This window comes from Sebastes fasciatus, chromosome 23 (genome assembly GCF_043250625.1).
Source record: "Sebastes fasciatus isolate fSebFas1 chromosome 23, fSebFas1.pri, whole genome shotgun sequence".
In the NCBI taxonomy this organism is placed as follows: Eukaryota; Metazoa; Chordata; class Actinopteri; order Perciformes; family Sebastidae; genus Sebastes; species Sebastes fasciatus.
This window is the reverse complement of record NC_133817.1, coordinates 15,810,100-15,835,054: the sequence shown is the minus strand read 5'-3', so window position 1 is coordinate 15,835,054 and position 24,955 is coordinate 15,810,100. Positions and strand designations below refer to the sequence as shown.

The window sequence follows — 24,955 nt, the reverse complement described above, 5'->3', positions numbered from 1 at the left end:
TCCACTTACAGAGAGGGAGAAGTGAACACTAATGAGGTAATACCCCTCACCCAGCAAGGTCAGAAAACACTCACCTTCGACAGGAATGATTTACAGTCTGTCAGCTGTGAGAGACGGCGACATGCTCACATGATTGTACTTACCATTTTGTCACCCAGTTGCTCTTCTCACTGTCAGCGCGAGTCTCTCTTTCTGCTCTCCATGTCCCTGTGCCCTTCTCCCCATTTCAACCATTAATTTCTCATCACACCCCCTCCACAGGGCTAAGATAGCTGTTGAGCAATATGAATGGCATTACAGTAATATCCCTAGCAGATGTTTCAGCATCCCTGTCTATTTATTTTCACTGGTGTTGTGGATAAGACTCCGAGGCAAATGTTAAAACCCTAAATGGTATTCAGATGAACACCGCTTCCAGTGTTTTGATATTAAGAGGAAAAGATTTGCTAATTTTCCTCTAAAATAAAGTCACATTTGTGTTATTTTACCTTTGTTTGTGCTAAAAATGCTGCAGATTTTGTCGTATTTAGTGTTTGGAAAAAGAAAATCAGATTGCACAAACATGGAAAGAATAGACCAATCAACCAAGCATTGTGTGTAATGATTCTCCACAAAGCAAGAGGGAACAAAAGCAGCTGATTAAATCACCTAAACATGATAAAACTGTATAATAGACTGTAGGAAAGTGTTTTGTTTTCCCCAACTGAATGGACCCGACAGTGACACCTAGGAGATGAGAGCAGAACTGCAGTTTTTTTCCACTAGGCCTCGGCTCTTGAGAGAAAGCTGAGGCCTGCTAGCAGAGTGAAAGGGATTAGTGTATGCCTCTGCTAGGCTGTGAGGTCTTGTTACTAGCATATACACCTCTTTGTATGGTCATCACTGACTGATATGTGTGTAAATTGATTATGAGCTCTCCTGTGGCCAATTAACAGAGGCAGCAGTTTTATATTAGACATGTAATTGGCAATTCCTTCAGATTAATGGGGAGATTTATGAGAGAAGCCCTGACAGTAACTGCCATTAAATCAGCAGGTTATATAACTGTCTGCTCATTATTTTGGTTTATTTTATTGGTAATCTGTTGCCTTCTTCCCCAGATCTGACCAACATCTTTGAGTCGTTCCTGCCGCAGCTGCTGGCTTACCCAAACCCCATCGACCCCCTGAATGGAGATGCAGCTGCCATGTACCTTCACCGGCCAGAGGAGTACAAGCAGAAAATCAAAGGTAAGTCAAAAATCTGCTGGGTGTAGATCCCACATCCCTTTAGATTCTTAGGGTGCTTTCACACCTAACCTGTTTGGTTTGGTTAAAACGAGCTCAGGTCCATTTCCCCGGTTAGTCTGGTTTGTTTGGGGTTGGTGTGAAAGCTGTCAGTCGAACCCTGGCGTGGACCAAGAAGCTGAACCGAGACCGTTTGAAAAGGTGGTCTTGGTCCGCTTCCAAGCGGACTCTGGTGTGGCTTGTTTGTGGTGTGAAAGCAAACAAACCAACCACTCGATTTTATGATGGCAGATATGTGATTTTTAGTATTATTTCAAGAGCTAAACTACTAATTAATCCATCTACTGATCGTGAAATCTGTTCAGGAAGCGATCTTATTGATCTGTATTTAAGGCTGTTCGCAAAATGCGTTCGCACCACTCGTCTCGGAGCGCTCAAAGGGGCTTTTGTACAGTCCTGTCTCTACCATCATTCATCTAAAACATGCGGTCAATTTGCAGTCTAATAATACTAATAATGCTTATAATCAGTTTTTAATGAAAGAACATAAATATACTAAGGCTGTCAATCGATTCAAATATTTAATTGCGATTAATCGCGTAATTGTCCATAGTTATTCGTAATTAATCACAAATGAATCACACATTATTTATCTGTTCAAAATGTACCTTAAATGGAGATTTGTCAAGTATTAAATACTCTTATCAACATGGGACTGGGAAAATATGCTACTTTATGCAAATGTATGTATATGTATTATTGGAAATCAATTAACAACACAAAACAATGACAACTATTGTCCAGAAACTCTCACAGGTACTGCATTTAGTATAAAAACATGCTCAGATCATAACATGGCAAACTCAAGCCCAACAGGCAACAACAGCTGTCAGTGTGTCAGAGTGCTGACTTGACTATGACTTGCCCATAGAACCCATTTTCATTCACATATCTTGAGGTGAAGGGACCCCTGAATATGGCCATGCCAGTTTTTCCTTGCCAAAATAAGTTTGGAGCGTTATTTAGCCTCCTTCGCGGCAAACAAGTATGGTTGGTACCGATGGATTCCTTAGGTTTTCTAATTTCATATGATGCCAGTATCTTCACTCTAGCTTTAAAACTGAGCCCGCTACAACCTAAAAATCGCAAGTAAATGCGTTGAAGATATTAGTGGCGTTAAAACAAATTTGCTTCGACAGCCCTAAAATATACACATCAAGAAGCATTAAAGTGCGGCATTAAGTTCTGTCAGTCACCGGGTCCTGATGATGCAGGGTGACAATCGCCAGAACTGTCCAATCAACGAATTACCTGTCAGTCTCTATAACTCCCATGTTTACTCCTCTTGGTTTGTTTTTAAAAGTCAGTGTGAACAGGAACCGTGCCAGAACCAAAAATGCAGCAATGTATCATTTTTTCCCCTTGTTCTGGACCAAATGAACCAAACTTGGAAGTGAAAGCACCCTTAGATTATTACACACCTGGAAAAAAAAGTTATTTCCCCAATTTGAATACCTAATAAGTAATTCTGATCACTATTTATTGTCTAGGCCTTCACTTGTTCCTGTCTGACCGTGCTCTCTCTCTCTCTCTCTCTCTTTTCCTCTCTGTCTTTCCCTCCACAGAGTACATCCAGAAATATGCAACAGAGGAGGCTCTGAAGGAGCAGGAAGAGGGGGCAGGCGACTCTTCATCTGAAAGCTCCATGTCTGATTTCTCAGAAGACGAGGCCCAGGACATGGAGTTGTAGTGATAGGAGGGCTCCCCCATCCCGCCTCCTCGTCCTCCTCCTCGTCCTCCTCCTCGTCCTCCTCCTTTAACCCCCACAGAGACTATATTTGATTTCCTAACCATGAGAAAGCAGACTTATAATATTCATATTTAAACAAGTTGATTTTTTTATTATTATTATTATTATTATTATTATTATTATTACTACTAAACAAGGATTTTTATGGATATCTAGCCTTTTGGTGTGTTTGACAGACACCCCTCCCGTTCTGTAGCTGTTTCTCCCCACACTTATGTCGCGATTGCTTTCTACACTCTCTCCCCGTCACCTCCGCATTTTTAAGGTGTGTCATGTAGGCAGGAAGTCTCCCCGTGAACATCTCGTTTCTTTACTCAAATTTTTAAAAATATAAAAAAGTATATATGTTTGACCTAAATTTCCTTTCTTTTCTCCACAATGCTGATTGATTCTGACAAACATGTTAGTTGCTCCACTGCAGAGCTGCTTAGGGTCTTGCTTGCCTGGGTGTGCAGCTCTACAATATTATCCCGTAGTCAACTTTTTGAGGCGCACAATCACACCTAAGGTGTCATGGCACACCTTTTATATGAAAATACAAAAAGTGACGCTCATAAATCAACCCCTGAATGCTTTCCTGAGCATATCTTTTTCAACATATTGATTGATTTTTAGATGCTACTTTTGGCATGTTACTTAACTTTTTGTTACTCTTTGTGACCAGCTGCCTGTCTACATGTGCCGCTGTGCAGTGCAAAATAAATGCTCAACGAGGTCAGGTCTTTGAATACGAATTAATTTAACACAATGTCTTGTTACAGGGTGAGCGACAATGTGGTGACAAAGACGTATGTCGGGTGCTTTCGGTGTTGATTTGTGGAACTAGCTGCGTAAAGTGTACGGAAGACGTGTGCACAAAAGCAATGAGGATGGAAAGTGGCGTTTTTGTGGAAACTCTGGTCAGACTCACTTGGTATGATGGGAACTGGAAATACACCAGAGCTACCCTTTAACCATCTAACCATATGGATTTCATTTTTCCATGCAGTTTTCTGCAGGACGCCACTGGCTTTCAATCACCTGTCCTGCTTTTAAAAACACATTTCTGTTCGTATTATCGGTCAAGAAGAACTTTTCAGGTAGAGAAAGAATGTAATTATCACCTCTTCTGGTGAGTTTAGAAAACCAGCACCAAAGTTTCCGTTTTAATTTTAAGTGAAAAAGCAACAAACATGGTTATCGAGTGGATCTGAGTAAAAATGATTTCTTGAAGTTTGTGTAGTGTCGGTCCCTCCTCACATTCCACTGTTAACCTGGAGTTTGCTCCCATGCATGCCCTTTCATACTGGTCTGCCCTGTGGTAATGTTTGAACCCCCGACTGCATCACCTGGACTTCCCTTTCTTTGTCTTCTATTTGGATCACTAGTTTTGAACAAGATTTACAAAATAAGAGCCCAATGTTTGACATTTCGGCTTGTAGCAATTTTCGTTGAGGGGAATTCATTTCAAATGTACAGATTTGACTTTAAAAAAAAAAGGTGTTATTGTTTATTCAATTTAAACAAGATGTAAATCCATGATGCGTGGAAAGAAATTGCAATCTTTGACTTTCTTTTACTTCATGTATTTATTTTTTTTGCACCGATGGGGTCAACACGTTTGGATTTTTTTGTTTTGTGTGTACAGCATCTACCTTGTACAGTGGTAAGACACCTCCTTGTAGCCTCGTGGAAAACTCAGTGTTGAACCCAAAAAACGCTGCTCGTCGAGGCCGACACAGCAGTCAAACTACCTAGAGAACCTCGAAATGTATTCACTTCATAGATTGCAGTAAGAGTCACTGGTTGCTTTTGTGTGGCAGATTGTGGATCCCGAGCGGGAGATTCAAGGCTGAATCGTACTCGGAAAAAAAGGTCACCTCTGATCTCAACTCCCTCTTCTGTGCCTCATCACAAAAACGTTGAAGGGCGACCATTGAAGAAGTCCCCAAAAACCATGTTTTCCAAAAAAACTTAACTACAAAAAGCACATTGTTTTTCACTCATCCTACTTTTTACTCTCCTCTTTCTGCCAATGTGCAGATTGTGATTCGACATCTAAAACACCCAGGGCTGTATATTTGAGCTAATCTAGGATTGTTAGACTTTTCTGGCTCAGGGTTTGAAACACAGTTTGGTTGTATCTTGCAGAGCGATTAACATTTTTCACCCAGGAACATGTTGAAAGGATGGAAAATCATGTGTTTTTGACAGGATAGTTAGTTTTTCGCCGGGTGTTGACTTCCACTAAACAACATACATATGCTATATGGCTGTATTACAGATAGTTAGCTTAGTTTGGTACATGATAAAAGCATTCATCTGATTTTTAGTTAGTGTCTGTCGTGTGGTTAAATGTACTCCATAGACATGCCTGCTTGTCCTCTTCTCGCAGAGTTGTACAGATGAGTGATTTCAAACTAGGGTTTTGACCTGTAGTGAGCCTGATAGATCTGACTGTACAGAACATTTAAAAGAAAGTGTGGTTCAGCCCGTTTCAAGAGATTGGATTTTTTTTTCAAAAACATGATTTAAATCACAATTATCACCACATTTGAATGCCGATTTAGAACAGAGACACTTTCCTTGATTTGTTTTTAATTTCTGATATTTAAAAGTTACGGGGTAATTTTTTCTCATCCAGCCCGGGGAGTTTTTTTTTTTTAATGTTAGCTCGGGGTTTAGCTTCCAGCAGGATGCAGCCATTTTTAACTGTCGCATCAGAGCTAACTTTTTGTGATACTCAACATGTTGAAGGCAGTATAAAGCCATGTGAATGTTCGTGTGGTGACGATTGTGATCCACTCACAACAGAACAAAACCTGCAATTTAAATTGGCTTCTTGGTTGTTGTTTTTTTCTCCCCGAACTGCCTATAAATGTTTATTTATTCATGAATACAGACCTCCTTTTTTTTTTTTTTTTAATCTCAAGCGCCACTGTTTTTTTAAGTTATGGTTCAGCTAAATTATCACACTGATGAGAACTTGATCTTTTTTGTTTTAAGTAATTCTTGTTTTACTTTCCATTTGTGCAGTATTGTATGCGAGTGCTGAAAAATAAAAAACAGTATATCCGAGTTGAGAATTGTAATAAAAATAGCACATTATGATGCAATGGTGCAACAGGGAACTAATATTTTTTGTCTTTTTCAAAAATTGTGTTTTGGGTAAAATCATATAGGTTTTGGTTTTTCAGCATTATTTGCGTCTGCTGGGCAATAAATTGGTGATAATACTCAGCTCTGGTATCAACCATCTGATCTTTTCGGTGGCCTCCCTTGTTCTCCGCAATTCAAGGTCAAGAGAAATAATTACTGCCTTTGTGTTTCAGGTCGTCTTTAACTCAACTAAAGAAAATGTCCTCAAACCAGTGAATGATTATGTTTCCCATTGCAACTTGAATTCTAAATTATTTTTTGGAAAAAAAAGTGGAAAAAACATGTTTATTGTGCTTTTATTTAATTCCCTTTTGGCTTTCTCCCCTCCACCTCGTCTGCTCTAAGACCACAGGTGTACAGATGTGTTAGTTTTAAACAGCGACTCCAGACATTAACATGATGGACGGGGCCTCAAAAGTTTAACTGCAACCCTGCAGAGGAGGTCTAGTCCAGAGCCATAGCCCCACAACACACTCCCCCACACCTCACCGGATACAATAAGGATGGAGGGCCTCCTCAGCTAAACGGACTGGTCTATCATTAATCTATAGATGGGACGTCCTCCGTTTTATCAGCACAGCTGCACCCTGATCCTGTAATATCACCTCCCCCCCCTCCGTGTGTTGACTGTGTCTCCTCGTGCACTTGCATGCTTCTGGTGTGGAGTCGAGGCTCGCTTGGTGCACACCTCCCATCCCGTCTTGTGCTTGTGTGGATTTGTGCCCTGTGCTGGCCGACCGCTGCCATCAGGGGGATTTCAGCAAGGCACACACAGCATGGAAAATGGCAGTTTTTTTTTGTTTATTTTTTATAGAAACTATGTATTTGTTACCTAGTGTGTGATACTTGAGGGTTTAAAAAGTCAAAAGGTTTAATTTTTTTTTTCTTCTGAAAAAGTCCATCCTTGGTCTTTTATTTTTATCACCCTCTTTGCCCTCTTGTTTTTTTCTTTGCATTGTGAAGTGGGCATGCTTGTCAAAAAAGACAAATGCTCTCTATTAATAGGCTTATAACCTCATAAATAGTTGTGTATAAAATAAACTGTTATAACTTCTTTTTTAATAAAACATTCAATGTGTATAAAAGGTCTTTGTCTGAGGCTGATGATTCCCACCAGTCTGCTTTAACCTCCTGATATATATATATATACAGTATGATGTTATATCCTCAGGATTTTACTGCAGAAAACGTATACACATATATGTCTAAACACATCCAATGTACATTTTCATCAAAACTGAGCTGTAAAACTGTGATAACCCTGAGGTTTTTCATGCAGCAAGATCTAATTTTAACATTTCAATGCTCTGAATTTTAACGGCAACATCTGTTCATTTCTTTCTCTCCTTGTTTTTGTTTCATACAAGTTGGAACCATCCTCATCTGATAAATGTATAAACATCTAAATCTCACTTAACTTTCTCTCAGTGAGCTGAATTCCAGCTGCGTCAGATGGCTGAAACATCCCGAGCAAGTTTAAGGTGAACAAAGTGATTACACTCCTCTCAAACTCACGTACAGAATCAATCAACAGGTTAATGGTTATTACATTTCAATTTTATGTTTTGTTTTTTAGCCATATGTAATATTTTAAGGCTGCAACTAATGATTATTTTCATTGTCAATTAATCTGTTGATTATTTTCTCGATTAATCGATAAGTCGTTTGGTCTATAAAATGTCTTAAAACGGTGAAAAATGACAATCAGTGTTTCCCAAAGCCCAAGATGACGTCCTCAAATGTCTTGTTTTGTCCACAACTCAAAGATATTCAGTTTACTGTCATAGAGGAGTAAAGACACCAGAAAATATTCACATTTAAGAAGCTGGAACCAGACAATTTTCACTTTCTTTTCTCAAAAAAGGACTCAATTGATTGATCGTTTATCAAAATACTCGGCGATTAATTTAATAGTTGACAACTAATCAATGAATCATTGCAGCTCTAATGATTTTTATAGCCCTGGCACTTCTGCTCGCATTGAGGAAAAGTGTTTTGAACCAAATAAGTTCATTTTGTTTTTCACAAATGTTGTGCTTTGAACAAATTTGCAAACAATATTGCACTAAAATCAACTTTTCTTAAAAAATTACTCAAACCGATTAATCAATTATCAAAATAGTTGGTGATTAATTTAATAAACTGACAACAAAACATTGCAGCTTTATATTTCAATATTGTATAGATTGCTTTACAACTGTGCCATAATGTACATTTTTCATTTTTATATGTGAGGAAAATTACACAGGTATTTTAACGCTTGTATTCAGTCAGATTTCACAGTTTTAATCTATATTATGTAATGCATGTAATGTACAGATTGAATTTTTTTTGTTCCACAGAAAAGTGGCCTGTAACAGCAGCACTTCCACAAGGTGTCAGTGTGGCACCACGACTCCCCACCTCCATGTCTCACTACAATATGGGCCACTGTCTGGCAGGATCTCTGTGAAACCTGAGAATGAGGTTAGTACCCCCAGTACTCCCAGTCTGAACTGGGGGGTGATGAATGACTACAGCTATGCAAACGCACAGAACTGGCTTTTTGAGTTTTCCTTCCAACATTAAAGAGTGATGTTTTTTGGTCGTAGTTCTGTCCGTTACATTGACTGACCGGTGTGTCAACCCTTCAAAGTCCTGGTTGGGTTTATATAGCATTGCATAAGTCTTGTATACTGCAGTGATCTGTGCCAAATCTGCTAAGCATCTGAGCTTCTGACTGGGGTTTTATTTTGAAGGGGACATTGGACTGTGTGAGATTAACCTTGCTGTGTGAGGACAGCCCTGCACATGCAATGATGGAGGCAGTTTCACATGAGGGCGCTGTCTCATTCGTTCTCTTCAATCCTCTGCTGAAAACCCCCCCGCCTCTGTATAATCACAGCAGGGGGAAATAAATGCTGTGACATAAGGCTGTTTAATCCCCTCTCCTCTGAAAAATGTATTCTGTCACGCAGCAATCTGCTCTCTCTTCCTGTTTCTCTTCATTTCTGTAGCAGAGCTGAGACGTGAGATTATTACTTAGATGTTGCTTTTTTGTTGTGTTGGAAATTAGAGTTAAATTTCTAATCCTGGTCCATGTTACATCCTTCTCCTTTAACGGGTAGACAAAATACCAAGAACACCCTCAAATGTAATGCAGTTAGAATAGCCCTAGAATTATTACAAATGTTTAATCTGTCTTGACATTGGGTCGTCTCTTTGGATTGAATTGCCTTGACAGTACATTATAATGTGCTCTTCCTGTAAACACGCCTCTTTCTCCGTACTGTACATCCTGTGCCGGGCCACAAGCTCCAGCCTGTCCAGATCGGAGCCCTAGAGGGTCGTCATCCCTGAGGGTCGTGATCGACGCATGTCTGTTCCGACAAAAGAGATGTTTTTTATTATGAGGGCGGACATGAATCACCATACTGTGGTTACAGATTAAAGGGAGCACTCCAGCAAATTTAGTATTGCACTTAGATACAGTTTGGGGACCTAGAAGAGACGGAAAAATAGATAGAGGCCGAGGTATCCAGACTTTTAGTCTCTCGCTATGTGAGTCAATTTTCAAAAAACGATGGTTCCTACAATTCCCACAATGCAACTCAATTATGTTTTTCATTTGACCCTCCCTGCTCAACACATTCTCACTCCCAACTCGTCAAATACCGCCGCTTGGTCAGTCCCCTTCGTCATCGGAGCCCGATGCACGGGGTACACCTTTTGCGTTACTTTTGTACGGACCAGGGACGACGTGTCATTATACGCTCATTACATGCATAGTGTCCTTTCACAGGAAGTTTTAGGTTTAAGCAACACAACCACTTAGCTAAGGTTCGGAAATGGTCGTGGTTGATGTTAAAGGTCCCATATTGTAAAAAGTGAGATTTTCATGTCTTTTATATTACAAAGCAGATTTAAGTGCTATATAAATACTGTTAAACTATCAAAACGCTCAATATACGGAGAAACACACACAGCCCGTATTCAGAAATTGTGTGTTTGAAACAAGCCGTTAGGATTTCTGTCCATTTGTGATGTCACAAATATAAAATATTTAGACCATTGCGCGGTTTTAAACATAAATATTCTAAATGTGTCCCAGTTTATTACCTGTCGCAGTGTATGTGAATGACATCAGCTGACAGGAAGTACACATTGACCCAAATCGTTGCCAGGCAACGCAATTCCGTTGCAATTCCGTTGAAATGTACTAAAAGGGAGCGTTTCAGACGGAGGGTAAATTCAGGCATATTCAGACAGACAGTATGAGGTAAATTATGTGTTTTTTGAACATTAAATCATGTAAACATGTTCTAGTAGAAACACAAAATACAAGTATCAACCTGACAATAAGCATAATATGGGACCTTTAACTTCACTGACTAGCAAATCACGTGACTAAGGACTCACTGGACTGACAATACCGACGAATCACGTCACAAAATATGTCAACGTTACTTTTAGTTCGACTAATATGACAGAATAAGCCAACGCCTCCCGCCTGCCCAGAACGGACTCTCACGCTTTTAATACTACGTCACTTGCTCCGACCGTCGAATAACGCTGCGGGGTGGGTTTACATTGGAGTTAGTTCAAAGCCCGGTTTGTCACATACTGTCGCTAAAGGGCGCCTCCATGCGTCAGTCTCCGATGCCGAGGGGTGCTGCCCAATCGGCAGTATTTGACGAGTTGGGAGTGAGACCAGGGATCTATTGGCAGAAATGGAATATAATATTAATAAGTATTTTTTTTTTCTTTAGTGTATAATCACCTGAATTGTTGTGTTTTTATTACCTTAGAATGAGCTGTCTATATCTACATATGGAGCGGGTCCTCTTCACCTTCACCTTTAAAGTCCTCACCTTACAAACTCTGCACCCCCTGTTTTTGATGGAAGAATTCAACGTCTCAATAATCCCGATTCAGTTCCACTTAAACTGGGTGTACAAGGGGTGAAAATGCTTCCTGCGACACCTGCCATTATGCAGCAGCAATTTTGCATCCCTTCCGGTGAGCTTTCTGTTAAAGGTCCCATATTATAAAAAAGTTAGATTTTCATGTTTTTTTATTATAAAGCAGGCTTAAGTCCTATATAAATACTGTGAAAGTATCGAAACACTCAATCCACAGGGAAATACACACAGCCCGTATTCAGAAACTCTGCATTTGAAACAAGCTGTCAGGATTTCTGCCCATTTGTGATGTCACGAATATACAATATTTAGACTCTTGACACAATTTTAAATGTAAACATTCTAAATGTGTCCCAGTTTTTTCCTGGTTGCAGTGTATGTGAATGACATCAGCTGACAGGAAGTACACATGGACCCAAGCAATTCCGTCAAAATGCGTTAAAACAGAGCGTTTCAGACAGAGGGTAAATACAGGCATATTCAAGCCGACAGTATGCGGAAAATAAAGGTTTTTTTAAACATTACAGCATGCAAACATGTTCCAGTAGAAACACAAAATACAAGTATGAACCTGAAAATGGGCATAATATGGGACCTTTAAATAAATAACATCTGAGAAGGCACAAGTCAGTGCAGCATGTTGGAAGTACGTGACAGCAGTAGTTTAATTTCAAGTACACTGGTTGAGGCCTATTGTTCTTTTAGCTGTAAAAAGCCCTCTGTTTGTCCCTTCTCCTGCATCAAAAAGAGGAGGAGGAGGAGGAGGATGGAGAGAGGGAGGAGAGGACGAGGCTATCTGTCTCTTCACAGTCCTGACCTCCAGAAGTCCAGCAACCTGAGATCCTCAATGAAATATTTAAAGCTTCTGTTTTATCCGCAGTGCGTTGGTCAAGACAAAACTGTGGGCCTCCATGACGTAATGCCAGCTGTCTGATTGGTCCTCGCTGAAGCAGGGCGGTCAGGTGACCTGTGCCGCTGTGGCCTTTTAAGGCATTATGATGCCCCGAGGCTCCACATTAGGCTCACGGGCTGTCTGCCCTGCGAGTTATGATCAATCACCGCTGGCTGCCGCATTTTCCATAGCAAAGCTTTTAGCAGTAAATCTACAGCGTGCATACATTCTTTAATGAAGGCCCCCAGTAGCTCAAGTTATACTCATCTATGTTTAGAAAAGAGTAACTGACATTTCCCATCATGCCTTGTTTTATGACACAAGGCCTCCACAGTTCAACTCTGCATCAGTTGAGGTGTAACATGACCAAAGATACCAAAATAAAAGCTTCTCTAATGTTTTTTCCTGCTAATTCCCTTCTTTTCTCTTCCCCAAACATGCACCGCTGCCGGTGAGCTGACAGCCCGTCAACCAATCTGAGTGAAACATCATCAGCCTAGCCTGTGTGTTGGGTTTCTCAAGCCGGGGCTGGGTGGCAGGCCTCTCTCGTGTTACAAGCTCTGTTTCACTGTCACAGTAGGGGGAGGTGGATGAGGTGGTGGTGCAGCAGCAGCAAGCATTACAATGATCCCTGGGTCTTTACTAATAGATGACCCACTGATTAACATGCCCCCACCCATCCCCACCACCGCCACCCATCCACCCGCTCCTCTGCTGCAACAGGAGCAGACAGCAGAGAGACAGTGCTGGTGGTTGCAGAGACCCTGCAGAAGGTGGTTTGGATGGATGCAATCCACAAAAAGAGCAGTTTTCAACATATAAAAACATCAGTATGAGCAAAATGTTGGCCTGTTTTTGGTCAATTTTACTGTTATCACATCGGCTTTTCCAATATTAAGCATCCCTTCGAAAAGAAAGTGTATTATTGTTGGGCTTATTTTAATTTCATGACCTTATTTTTACTCTCATCTGTACATGTTTTATTTTCCCCCGAGTAATGATGTAAATAATCCCCCGTTCAGTAATCCTCTGCAGAAGTAACGCCAGTTAGAGCTAAAATGTAATTTCATATCAGGAGAGAATAAAAAAAATGTTCTCCCTCAGAAATTAGTAATCGTCACTCTTATCCTGTTTGATTTTAAGGTCTTATTGATAACATTTTTATGTAGACAACAATTTAAAAAAAAACAAAAAAAACAACAACATACAGAGCCTTTAGAAAGATGCCGAATAAAAGTATGGCTTTTCCTGATTCTTATGATTGTGAATTAATCATTTTAAAAATGTTGGCGGGTCCAAAATTAATGTTTTGTTTGTATCTGCGGAAGATTTCTGACGTTTTGATTCACATTTCTTACAAGGCTTTTGAGCCAATAGTAAAACAATGTTGGTATCTCTGGGTCGCCAGTTAGTGTGGAAAAAACGGATAAATGGTTTGAGTTTGACGGTATAAGTGCCTGACAACGACTCGTTGTGAATTAAATGCAATGGAACGGGGGAGGGAGAATGGGACATCTAGTGACTGAATGTTATCAATAGCGCCTTTAAATTAAATGTTTGATTCCAGGTCTCATTTTCTTTCTTGTTTTTAGGGGCGTTACCCATCTTCTACAGACAATTTTTTTTTTTACAATATGTTACAAACAGACACCATATATATCAGATTTATTCAGAATTTACCAAATATGACGGACATATCTTGTTGTTTTTGAGTGCAAAATCCACATTTCAATTGTCTCAAAGCTTAAAAACCCTTTGTCTCCATATAAGGTTATCAATAGCACCTTTAATATCATTGAAAATACCATGTCGTTTTATTTATTTTAATCCAGTATGCTTTAGAATAAATTACAACTGGCTCAATAATTTAAATTACTGTATCAGATGTGAATGTATGTAAAACTAAATTTCTGTCAACATTTATTAAGGATTTATGATGAATTATTCAGGAGTATTGTCTGTCTTGCCTCCTCAATAACGTGATCTCTATTGTTGCCATTCTCTTTTGGGAGCCGCAGACTAAATCTTGCTGCATTATTATTTCATCCAGCGTCCTATATCATGTAGCACTGGATGGATGGATGGATCCCTTCACAAAAACGCACAGCAGTCCATCCGATCCCTCCTCTGGCACCTGTCTCATCTTGTGCTCTGCGGAACCAAATGAGTGTTTTAAATATTCATCATGGAGCTACTCATCTCCTATACACACAGCCGGCCTCATGCACAGATGATCCTCGGCTTTGGTTTCAGCTTTTCCAGGTGGAAACCACGTCAAGGCTTTTTGGAGAGGAGTGTGTAACCCAACCCAGCAGCATCACCTCTAAATATTAGACGAGTTTTGTCCACCCTAGTTATCTGCCTAATTATCAACAGCAGGTAAATGGATTCTGACTGGCCATTGGAGAGGAGCTCGCCCTCATATATTAGGACATACCTGCAGGCTCTCCACTTCAGCATTGGGGCCCTTCAGATGGTGTGCGTAAAACCTGGAGACGAGGAGCAACAAGGAGGCCTCCTGAAGGCCCAGAAGAACTGCAGGACATCAGGACTCCATCAGGTTGTATGGTTTTGACTGGAAGGGTTTTAGTGAGATTCCTGACAAATAACCTGAATTTTTCCTGAAAAATAGCTCAAATATAGGTGATAACCAAAAACAAATAAGATAAGATAAGATAAGATGAACCTTTATTAATCCCAGGAGGGAAATTCAGGTGTCAAAGCAGCAACATCATCAGCAAACAGAGTGAAACACAGGAGATGTAAAGGTACACTGTAAATAATTGCTGTTAATTTACAGCAGGATTTCAACAGTATTAACCTGTTATTGCTAAAAAACAGTGCTTTACTGTTAATACAAAAGAAAACCTGGTAAATTACGCTCATAGGCCTTTTTTTAACTGAACTATAATGCATTCTTTAAAAACAGCACTTTACTGCTGATCAACTGTCTGAAGTATCATCAGTAACAGTTTCATGTAGTATTGTTTTAATTCTGGGACCTGATCTGCTGTATGTAAAAAATACAACCTAAATAGAGCATTAAAACAAATCAGTAAGACAATGTAAAAGAAAGGTGAAAAACAGCTATATAATGTATCTTTAAACAGTAAATTAACTGTAAAATACTGTGAAATTATAAAAAAACAAACAGTTCAAACTGTATTTTTCATTAACAGTACAAAGCTGTAAATTTCAGCGACAGTATAATAATGTTAATTTTACAGTAACATAAAGGCAACCCTGCTGCCAGTTCTTTACTGTTATTTTACTGGGAAATTCTTAACAGTGTATGGTTTTGACTAGAAGGGTTTAAGTGACAGATTCCTGACAGCTAAAATAGCTCAAATATAGGTGATAACCAAAAACAAATAAGATAAGATAAGATAAGATAAGATAAGATAAGATGAACCTTTATTAATCCCCAGAGGAAAATTCAGGTGTCAAAGCAGAAACATCAGCAAACATCAGCAAACAGTGCAACACAGGAGAGGTAAAGGTATAGAAAAATTATAAAAACAATAATAGAGATATAAAAGATACATAGTAAATGGGTGAACATAGTGTGTGCAGTCCGTCAATAAATAAATGTAGTATGTGCAATAAATAAATGTAATATAATATGTACATATGTGCAGTCTATAAAGTGGTATATAGGATGTATAGTGTAAAGTAAGAAAATAATAGCAAAGGTATTTTTTCCCCCTGCTTTTCTCAGGACAGGAAATGTTATGCAATCTGCAGGCAGTATAACCCACTAGTGCAGGCTTTTAAATGCAGTATTTGATAATCATTAGCCATCTGGACGTGGTCATTTGATCCTGCAGCATCTCGACCCAAAGAACTGCAGCCTCAACAGCATCAGCCGACTAAAACTAATCCCAGGATGGGATGAGATGGGATGGGGGGCTGGGAGGGAAGCTGCACCAAATAGTCTGATCTGATGTATGCTCAGTTTAATATCTGAAAATGCAACAGCAAGCCATACTGTACAGCAGTAATGTTTATTCTCCACATTTTCTAGCAGAATTCACAGGCCCAAGATGGATAAAACGTATATAAATATAAATGTATAGGTTAACTTGTAATTTAGCTCATTTCCTTTCTCTCCATAGATCCATTGTGGTCTGCACGTGCTGCTATAAGGTAAACTATTGACCTTATATATAAACATCAGGCCTGCAGGCCTCTTCTCTGCTGCATGTTAAAGGCCTTTTAGGATGTATAGGCCCGTGTGTTTTATAAAGGTTGAATTGCAGCAGTAAATTTCCCAAGAGGAATATTAGATTTAAAATGTAAATTAGAATATAAAAAATACAACAAATATCACAAAAATATTAAAAAAATGATAGGAATATGATATGAAATAGAAAAGCTCTAAAAATTTACATTTTTTTTTTTATCTGTAGGCCTAAATTAAAGGTGCACTTCCTCTTTTATTTTTAGTATTTAATCAGAACATAAATTAATGCCTAAAATAAAAAAATATATAAAAAGTAAATAAGAAATAGAGTGAAGGGGTTGGAACCTTTTTAATGAGGGGGCTGGTCCAAATTATTCGTCAGGTTTAATCCGGAGAGACAAAACCAATCCTCATCCGCTCAGACTGCAGCAGTCCGAAGGGTTAAAACACAGCCACTCTTTAAGGTCTCCATGCTTCCAAAGAGATCCACCTTAAAGAGACTATAGAGGGCTCAATAGGCACAAGAGGCCGTGAACACAGCACCAACATAGGAGTTTGGATTATTGCTTTTGGTGCTTTAAAAATGTGTCTTTTCTACCGGGCAAATCTCTGGATTCTCAGCCTAAAAGCCAGGTGGAGGGAGACTGGATGAAGGAGAGACGTCCACTGGTATGAACACAGGTACACACCAGGTACGATTTGCACCCTTAGAGGCTATGCACCTTTAAAGAATAGTGTTTTGTAAGCTGAAGCGTTTAAAAGCGCACAAGTAAAAATATAAAATGACATAGATTCACATGTAGATTTCACATTTTAAAGGCTTTAAACGCAGAATATTAAACCTAATTGCGCATGTTTAGTGACTGTTGTTTGGCCATGCACCTTTAAAAGATAAGTGTTTTGTAAGCTAAGCGTTTAAAAGTGCACAAGTAAAAATATAAAATGACATAGATCCACATGTAGATGATGTATAAGTCACATTTTAAAGGCCTTAAAAGCAGAATATTAAACCAATTGCACATGTTTTAGTGGTTTTACTCCCTGTAACCTTTTGTGTGCCTGCGCCTTTAAAAAGGTGAGCAGAGCACCTTTCTTTGTGCCAGTGTGCAGTCTGGACGCGCAGGTAAAAAAAAAAAAAAAAGGGAGGAGGCTGAGTTTGGAGAGAGAGAGAGAGAGGAGAAAGAGAGAGAGAGGAGAAGAGAAGAAGAGAGGAGAGAGGAGAGCTCAAATTGACATTTGATACTCAGGAAGTTCACAACGCCGCTTGGATTTCTTTTGTTTCATTGTAATTGTGCAGAGCTGCAGACCGGAGGCTGCTGTTGCCTCAACACAAACTCTAACAAGAGCAACTCTTTAAATGATAATAGTAGGTTAAAAAAAAGGACTAAAAAATGTCTGATGGGTTCGACTTCAGTGCAGTTTGTAGCTTCAGGTGTGACGCACGACGATGGACTCGGAGGAAGGTATGAACTACTTTTTCTATTTGATCCAGTTAGACTGTTAATGAGAGGGCTTAGAAAATAACTTAGGTAGAGTGGAAAAAAAGAATAAAAAGGTTTTTTTTTACTTCCAAAAATAAGGAGATGTTGCGTGATAAACAGTCGATGCCACAGCTCATTCATCCTGGAGACAATGAACCACAGATCTGTAGTTTTTGGGGATTTATTCAATTTAAAATCAGAAAAGAAATCAAATCTAATGCTTTTTCTAATGACTTTTTTATACCAAATTTTGGTTCGACCAACAAATAGTCCGAACAGGTTGAATTTGGTTGGATTAAAAAAAGAAAAACAATTACAGTGTTACAAAATTAAATAATTCGCTATTATTACTTTTACTTTTTATTTTTATTCTATTTTAAATGTGTGTTATTTCCGATAATGCAGTGGGTAGTTGGTCTTAATCACATTGCACCTGCTTTTTAAACTGCAATAGTTTTGGGGATTTGTTCAATTTAAAATCAGGAAAAAAAAAATCAAATCTAATGCAGTGTGGGACTGTTTTATATACCATCTTTTGGTTTGACCAAAAATGAATTTGGTTGGATTAAAAAAAGTGATTTTAAAAAAGTGTTACAAAATTAAATAGTTCTCCATTAATACTTTTAAATTAAATGACCATGCAGCTATTTCAAATGTGTGTTATGTCCGATAATGCAGTAGGTTGTAATCACATTGCACCTGCTTTTTAGTGCCAGCCTAATCCTATGGATTAATACTGCGTTTGGGTATTTTATTTTTACGCACAATTACGCACACAGAGGACAGTCAGGATAGAATAGATAGTAATAGAAATAATATGAATATAATCTCCTAGAATAAATAATTAAATACAATCAATTAAGTAATATGTTCATGTGCAACAAATGTAGTTTTTCATGGTGTGTAAGATATGAGTGGGAAAATAACAGTAATACAATTTTTACATCTGTAACTGCAATAAAACTCTTAGAATAAGAAGTAAATTCACATCGGAATAGAATACTTTTTTTTTTTATATATATAGGATTTTTTTTTCTTTTATCTTGATCTAAAGGCCTAAAGGTTTCTTTTTTTTAATCCGGGGCCAAACAGTCAAATGCTTCAGGTTGCATGACTGATGGTGAATTTGAATCTCGCAGCAGGATTTAGAGGAGCGATAAATCCTCCTGAAATAACCGTGAAGTTGAGGACTTTACTCCCGATTCAGACAAATGCGATTAACTGAAGGGGCTTTGGAGCTGCTCGGAGGTTAAATTAATGTTGGCACAGACAAAAGGCGCTCTGGTGCCATGCAATGGTAACATTACCGTCCAATAAAGCCTGCTAGTAAACTCACATGCTGCTTAATAATGAGGAGTTTTATAAACATCACTATATAGATGTATGACATGTCAGCCAATTTAATCTTTATTTTTTTAGAAATAATATATATATATATATATATATATATATGAAATAGAAAAGCTCTAAAAATGTACATTTTGTTATCTTTTCTTTTTTTATTATCGGTAGGCCTAAATTAAAGATGCACTGCCTCCTTTTATTTTTAGTATTTAATTGCCAATTTAATCTTTATTTTTCTTTATTCACTACAATATTCTGATACGAACTGGCATTTCTTTTCTTTTTTTTAGTGTATTTGTACAGAATCATTCTTAAATTTATTATAGCATTACTATTGTTCATTAAGGAGTAACATAGGAAGTTAGACAGTGTGTATACACATTTACTGAAAATGTGCAAACCTTAAAAATCTAATAATTTGCACATGAATTATCAGTTTCTAAATTATCCTCATGAAAGCAGGGTGTTTCCTGTTTATACAGGCTAATGCAGATGGGCTGTGTATTTTAACAGCTGGCCTTGATGACTTTGTGTGTCATCTGTTGACCAGATAAAACAAAATTAATATTTACAGAAGGATAAAAAAAGAATATTAAATAGGGTCTACAACAAACCTTTTGAAATAATAGGAATATAATCTCCTAGAATAAATAAATATAATCAATTAAGTAATATGTTCATATGGTATGCAACAAATGTAGTTTTTCATCTGTGCTATACTGCCAGAGTTCATAGAGACACTAATAAATTTGTCATGAAGCTCCATTATTAACTAATTAAGGTGGAAAGATAAGACGTGGGCAAACCTTTAAAGAACACAGGTTCTTTTTTCGACTTAGCTTTTTAGTGATATTGATTTCTCCAGGAAATGGCAATGGGAGTCTTGCTCGGGGAGCCATTTGGGCGTCTGAGGAATCACTTAGTACACGGTTTGATCGCTGGGATCAATGGGAGCTCCGTGCACTGCAGGGCCCAGGGTGAGGGAGCTAATGGCTGAAGCAAAGGGTGGGGCGTCTGAGGGCGGTCAGCCTCTCCGATTGGGATTATCTGCAGAGCAGCGATGCTTTTGACAACACGTCCAAGGTCAGGAGATGGACTGAAGGTCATCACTCTGCTGCAGTATTGTGTGGCATAGTTTGCGTGGACTTATTATTCATTTTTGAGCTGTTTTATGTTGAGCTGAGTCGAGGGAGAAAGTGGCATTTTGCTGCAATGTCCACATCTGACTCTGATGGCAGCCATTTTCTGGGAACTGGCTTTGCTGTAAGTCCATAAGACATCATGCCAAACCAACCCAGCTTCCATGCAGTTTATACTGTATGTTTAGTAGGTTCGACAACAACAACAAAAAACTGTTAATTTGACTTTTATAGGGAGATATTTATTTTCAAAAGCGCACTATATCTTATACATAGATCGGTGTGTCGTCACAACTGAGAAGAAAAGCGGGATTCACTTTATCAAAAAAGGCTTTAACTGGCATCCAAAGTTAAAATTAGGATGTGTAAACTATTCAGTCTTTAATACGTACTTTTTAAAAAATATATTTTTGTGCATTTGTGCAACATACTTCCATTATAACCTGCAAAGATTAAAAAAGGCCTTGCTGTGTAGAGGAGGTGGCAGCATGTCTCCACCATTGATGGGACAATGTTACAACGCTAATCTATCTACAGAGCTAATTAAGAGGTCATGTTTAGGGTGTCACCCTTTGGACAAGTTGAGGGTAGTAGGGGGGGGAAGTTGAGCCGGGACGTAAAGAGATTATCTATAAACCATCTTTATACCAACCTTATGTTGTCTTTACAATGGTTGTTCACTCATTGCATCCTAATAAAATAGTAATTTATCAGCCTTTTGCTCACTGGAATCCATTTAAAATCATTATATGTGAATGAAAAATGGCATAATTGATGTTTTACTGATCACAATGCAAAGAGGAAAATGAAGCCGCCATGCTGTTTAAATCACAAAAATTATAATTTAATGTAGGATGTATTTGCAAGATCTTGGCATTCAGGGTTTACATTGCAAAAATATCTTGTAAAATTCCCTCTTGCTGTGTCATATGCGCCTAATTAATAACATTTTTTTGACATGCAATAGCAGAACAGTCACTCGCTTAACCTTAACTGTCCTTTCCTAGAAATCTAAAGACGGCAGGTGATTAGATGAGGATGTTTGCTCTCTCCTAGGATTGCCTGGACTTATATTTAGTCGCCCACATTGAGACACGGTGGCCTTTGACCTGTTACTCAATGCAATCCACCCGCAGTGCAGCGCGTCTTGCGTTAAGCTGCGTCACTGCGACATGTTGAAGGCTGTGGATGCTCCTCTTTCCTGTTTCACATCTCCGTCCCTCCTTCTCTCTCCAGGCTGTTGTTTCTGCTCTCCTCAGGTGATTCTGCGGTGGTCTAGTTTGCATAGCTTTGCTTCACCGACTATCCTCACATGCTGGCCTCTAGGTGTTGGGGTGATAATGACTCCTGTTCTGTGTATGGCACTGGTAGAATTCACTGTGAGAGCTCACTATCAGTGAATTACCATAGGGCCATAAACAGAGCAGAGAAAGAACCACTTGATGATGCCCGTCCTGTAGCGGCTTACTGTCCGGTCTGTGGCTCTCTCCTCCTCCTCTCCAGTGCTTGTGGGTGGGGTGAATGTGATGTAATGGCTCTGGTGCGGTTGCGTGAGCTCGAGTTGCGCACGTCTCGCTTCGACATCTCTCTGTCCTGATGTGTCTCTGTAACAACAGCTGCTCGCGTTTTGGACGCAGCCACTCCTCATCTTCTCTGCCCATTTTGGCACTAGCACATTTTTGCTTCTGTATATATACTTTGAGCAATTATGTGTAGTGCCAATATAGGACGAGACAGACTTCCATCGCTTTTTGCATAATCGTGGATTGTAATCTTCTCTGTATTAGCACGTTTTGTACTTTCATGATTGACGTCTGAATGCTCCTCCCTGTCCCCCTGTAAAGCATTTTCTCTTTCCAGTTGTCCTTTCATGTCATTTAGTCTTCATTGCCTGACGATTGCAAAAAACTTTCATGGATGTGGACCCAGATTTTGAAGCACAAGAGAGCTTCATAAAACAAAACTTTCCCCATGTTCCTGTCCCTCTGTTTATTAAAGATAACGCCATTTTAACACCGTATCAATCTGAATCACTCTACATCCCCGAGAATCCACGTCCGGGGCTCACGTGGGTCTGAAGCGGCTCTCTGGTGGTGTTTGGCAATGGTAGAACTCACACTGGTGAGGTAGATGGATCCGGTGGTTCTAGACTTGCCAACTACTGCTTGAGAGCGTCCATCAGCTGAAAGAAAAAAAACAGCCTTCTGGTCCCAAGTGGAGAGACATCTTAAGGACGTTTCAGTCAGTGAGTGAGTGGCCGATGGTGGTGGAGGGTGGGGTGAGACTCGTTTCCTCCCCTGCGCACCCCGGCCTCAAAGCTCCAGTGACTTTTTGAAGGGCGGTCAGGGCGTATAGGATGTACCAGGCCTCGGTCAAACACTGATGAGGTGAATCCAGGCAAACAGCTAGTGGCCTTCTTGAAGTTACAAAAGGAGGAGATGCAGGAGGCAATATATGAAGATATATGTGGAGATGTATGGAAGCAAATGATTTTTAAGCCTCAAGACAATTGAAATGTGGATTTTGCAACTCAAAAACAACAAGATATGTCCCTCACACTTAGTAAGTTCCGTGTAAATCTGATATATATGGTGTCTGTTTGTAACGTGTTGTAATAAATCGTCTGTAGAAGATGGGTAACGCCCCTAAAACAAGAAAGAAAATGAGTCAAAAATCAATTTAAAGGTGCTATTGATAACATTGATAACATTCAGTCACTAGATGTTGCATTCTCCCTCCCCCGCTCCATTGCATTTATTTCACAACAAGTCGTTGCCAGGCACTCGATCTCAGCCATTTATCTGTTTTTTTTCCACAACACAGAGACACCATGTTTTTTTTTTTGTCTACATAAAAATGTTATCATAAAGACCTTTTTAAAGTAGGGCTGTCCCGAATACCGTTTTTTTGGGCTCCGAAGGTTCGGTAAGAAATATTCATAGGTATTCGAAGCTTTGGGACAGTGCCTCTGCCACACTACTGTACACACAACAAACAGCGATATCTGTCTGAGAATAACTAATAATAGTTAATGTTGAATATAAATATTGAATAATGTTGTGGGATTATTGCTTATTTCATGAGCTATTTTGGGATGTATACATTATTATTACATACTTGTATATAAAAAACTAAGCATTCGAATACTGATTTTGGAGGTCGACTACGATGGCAACGGTCAAAACTTCGAAGCGCTCGGTTCAGCTTTACCTTTTTAAGTGTTTCTCAAAACAAGAGTTTATAATGCAATCAATGTGAAAACGTCTATCAGCACCTCCAAAAATCACAGATGTTACGGCTTGTTAACCATCTTTTACCGCAAATCAAGATATCATAACATGTCAATGTTCAAGCTTTTCAAATGTGAGCATGTTGCTACTATTATTTATTTTATATCATTTCAATATCTTTGGGTTTTGGACTGTTGGTCGTACAAAACAACCAATCTGACTCATCTTCTTGGGCTCTAGGAACATGTGAAATGCATTTTACCACATTCCAATTTTTCCTGATGCAGACTAGAATAATTGATGTATTATTTGGGGGAAAAATAATCAATAATAGTTACATCCCTACATGAATTTAATGGAAGAAACTGACTGCTTGTAGTTTCTTCCGTGCCGATAATGTTACGATGATAATGGATCCCTCTGTTCGACGGTCTTCAGGTTTGACAAGCAGAGTTAGATCAAGTGAGTGGACTCGCTGGTCGACTACAGCTATTCTGCCTTCAGCCAGCCATCAGGGGGTTCCTCTCTTAGCTCCGTGGCATAATTGGCAAACTGTGCGGTGTCATCTTACCCTCCTCTTTCAATGCGGCCTTTTTCCCTCCTCCCTTCCCAAAACGAAAAAAGGGTGGAGAGCGAGCGAGGGAGTTTTTCTCAGATGGTTTGCTGTAACAGTCCATTGATGGTATATGGCTCCAAAAGCTGCAACATACTGAGCTCCATATATCTGGGTCAGGGTCTGCTAATGTAGGTGAGAGGGGGATCTGGGGATTAAAACCTCTTTATCTGCCTTTGCATAAATCCCGCTTTATAGCCTACACTTCAGCTTTAGCTAATATGATTTGTATTGTTACCAGTTTGCCTGCAGGCCCCGGCTATATTTGATCTACGTGGACGTCGTCACCGGACCTGTGCAGGGGCTCTTCTGCTTTTGTGCGTGTCGGCCTTTAAAACAGAAAAGAGAGCGGGTAAGTGCTGAGATTGTGGCGATACACAAGACTAGTTGACAAAAAGAGAGCTCAGCAGCTCACCGGACAACTGATTCAGGTTAACTGTGGTTGTGTCTCATGTTACCGAACATATCACGCACATATGACATGTATACATGTAACCACACGGTCTGGGCTTTGATGATTATGCTACATGAATGTGTTCTCTCTTCTCTCAATGTTTGTGTTTTTTATCATACAAATTCACTTTATCTGTGATGCAAATAAACACTTTGAAAAGACTGATCCGTGTGTCAGACTCCCTCTAACGATCTTCTCTGCAGCAAAGTGCATTGTGGGATAACCCCTCGTCAATGCAGGCCTTCTCCAGATGGGCCGAGCAGCTCAGGTTACACCGCATTTTTCAGTGCCCCCTCTATCCCACAGCCCCCCTGGCCCCTTTCTCCATCTCTCTCTCTCACACACACACACACGCACACACAGTGTTTCCTGGGTGGGTAGAGTCGGGCTGAGACAGTGCCTCGCCTGTGTTCTAATGCAGGCTGCAGCAGAGCATTAGTGAAATGAGATTATCGTCGTTCTTCTTACGCAGTGTCTGGGCTGGAGGTGTGAGTTGGGAAGGTGAGGATGCCATTATTAGACTATCGGACTACGTTACCGGGGG

At 39.4% G+C, this 24,955-nt stretch overlaps 1 protein-coding gene across 1 annotated transcript in view; it reads left to right on the top strand.

The window, feature by feature from the left end:
- ube2h (ubiquitin-conjugating enzyme E2H (UBC8 homolog, yeast)) overlaps positions 1-7,259 on the top strand; it is a 28,244-nt gene extending 20,985 nt beyond the window's left edge. Inside the window, exons 6-7 of the mRNA XM_074624849.1 lie at positions 1,101-1,229; positions 2,852-7,259. Of these exons, the coding sequence (XP_074480950.1) occupies positions 1,101-1,229; positions 2,852-2,976 (254 nt within the window). The 3' untranslated portion in view covers positions 2,977-7,259. The remainder of the gene's footprint in view (positions 1-1,100; positions 1,230-2,851) is intronic.
- The last annotated feature ends 17,696 nt before the right edge of the window (positions 7,260-24,955 follow it).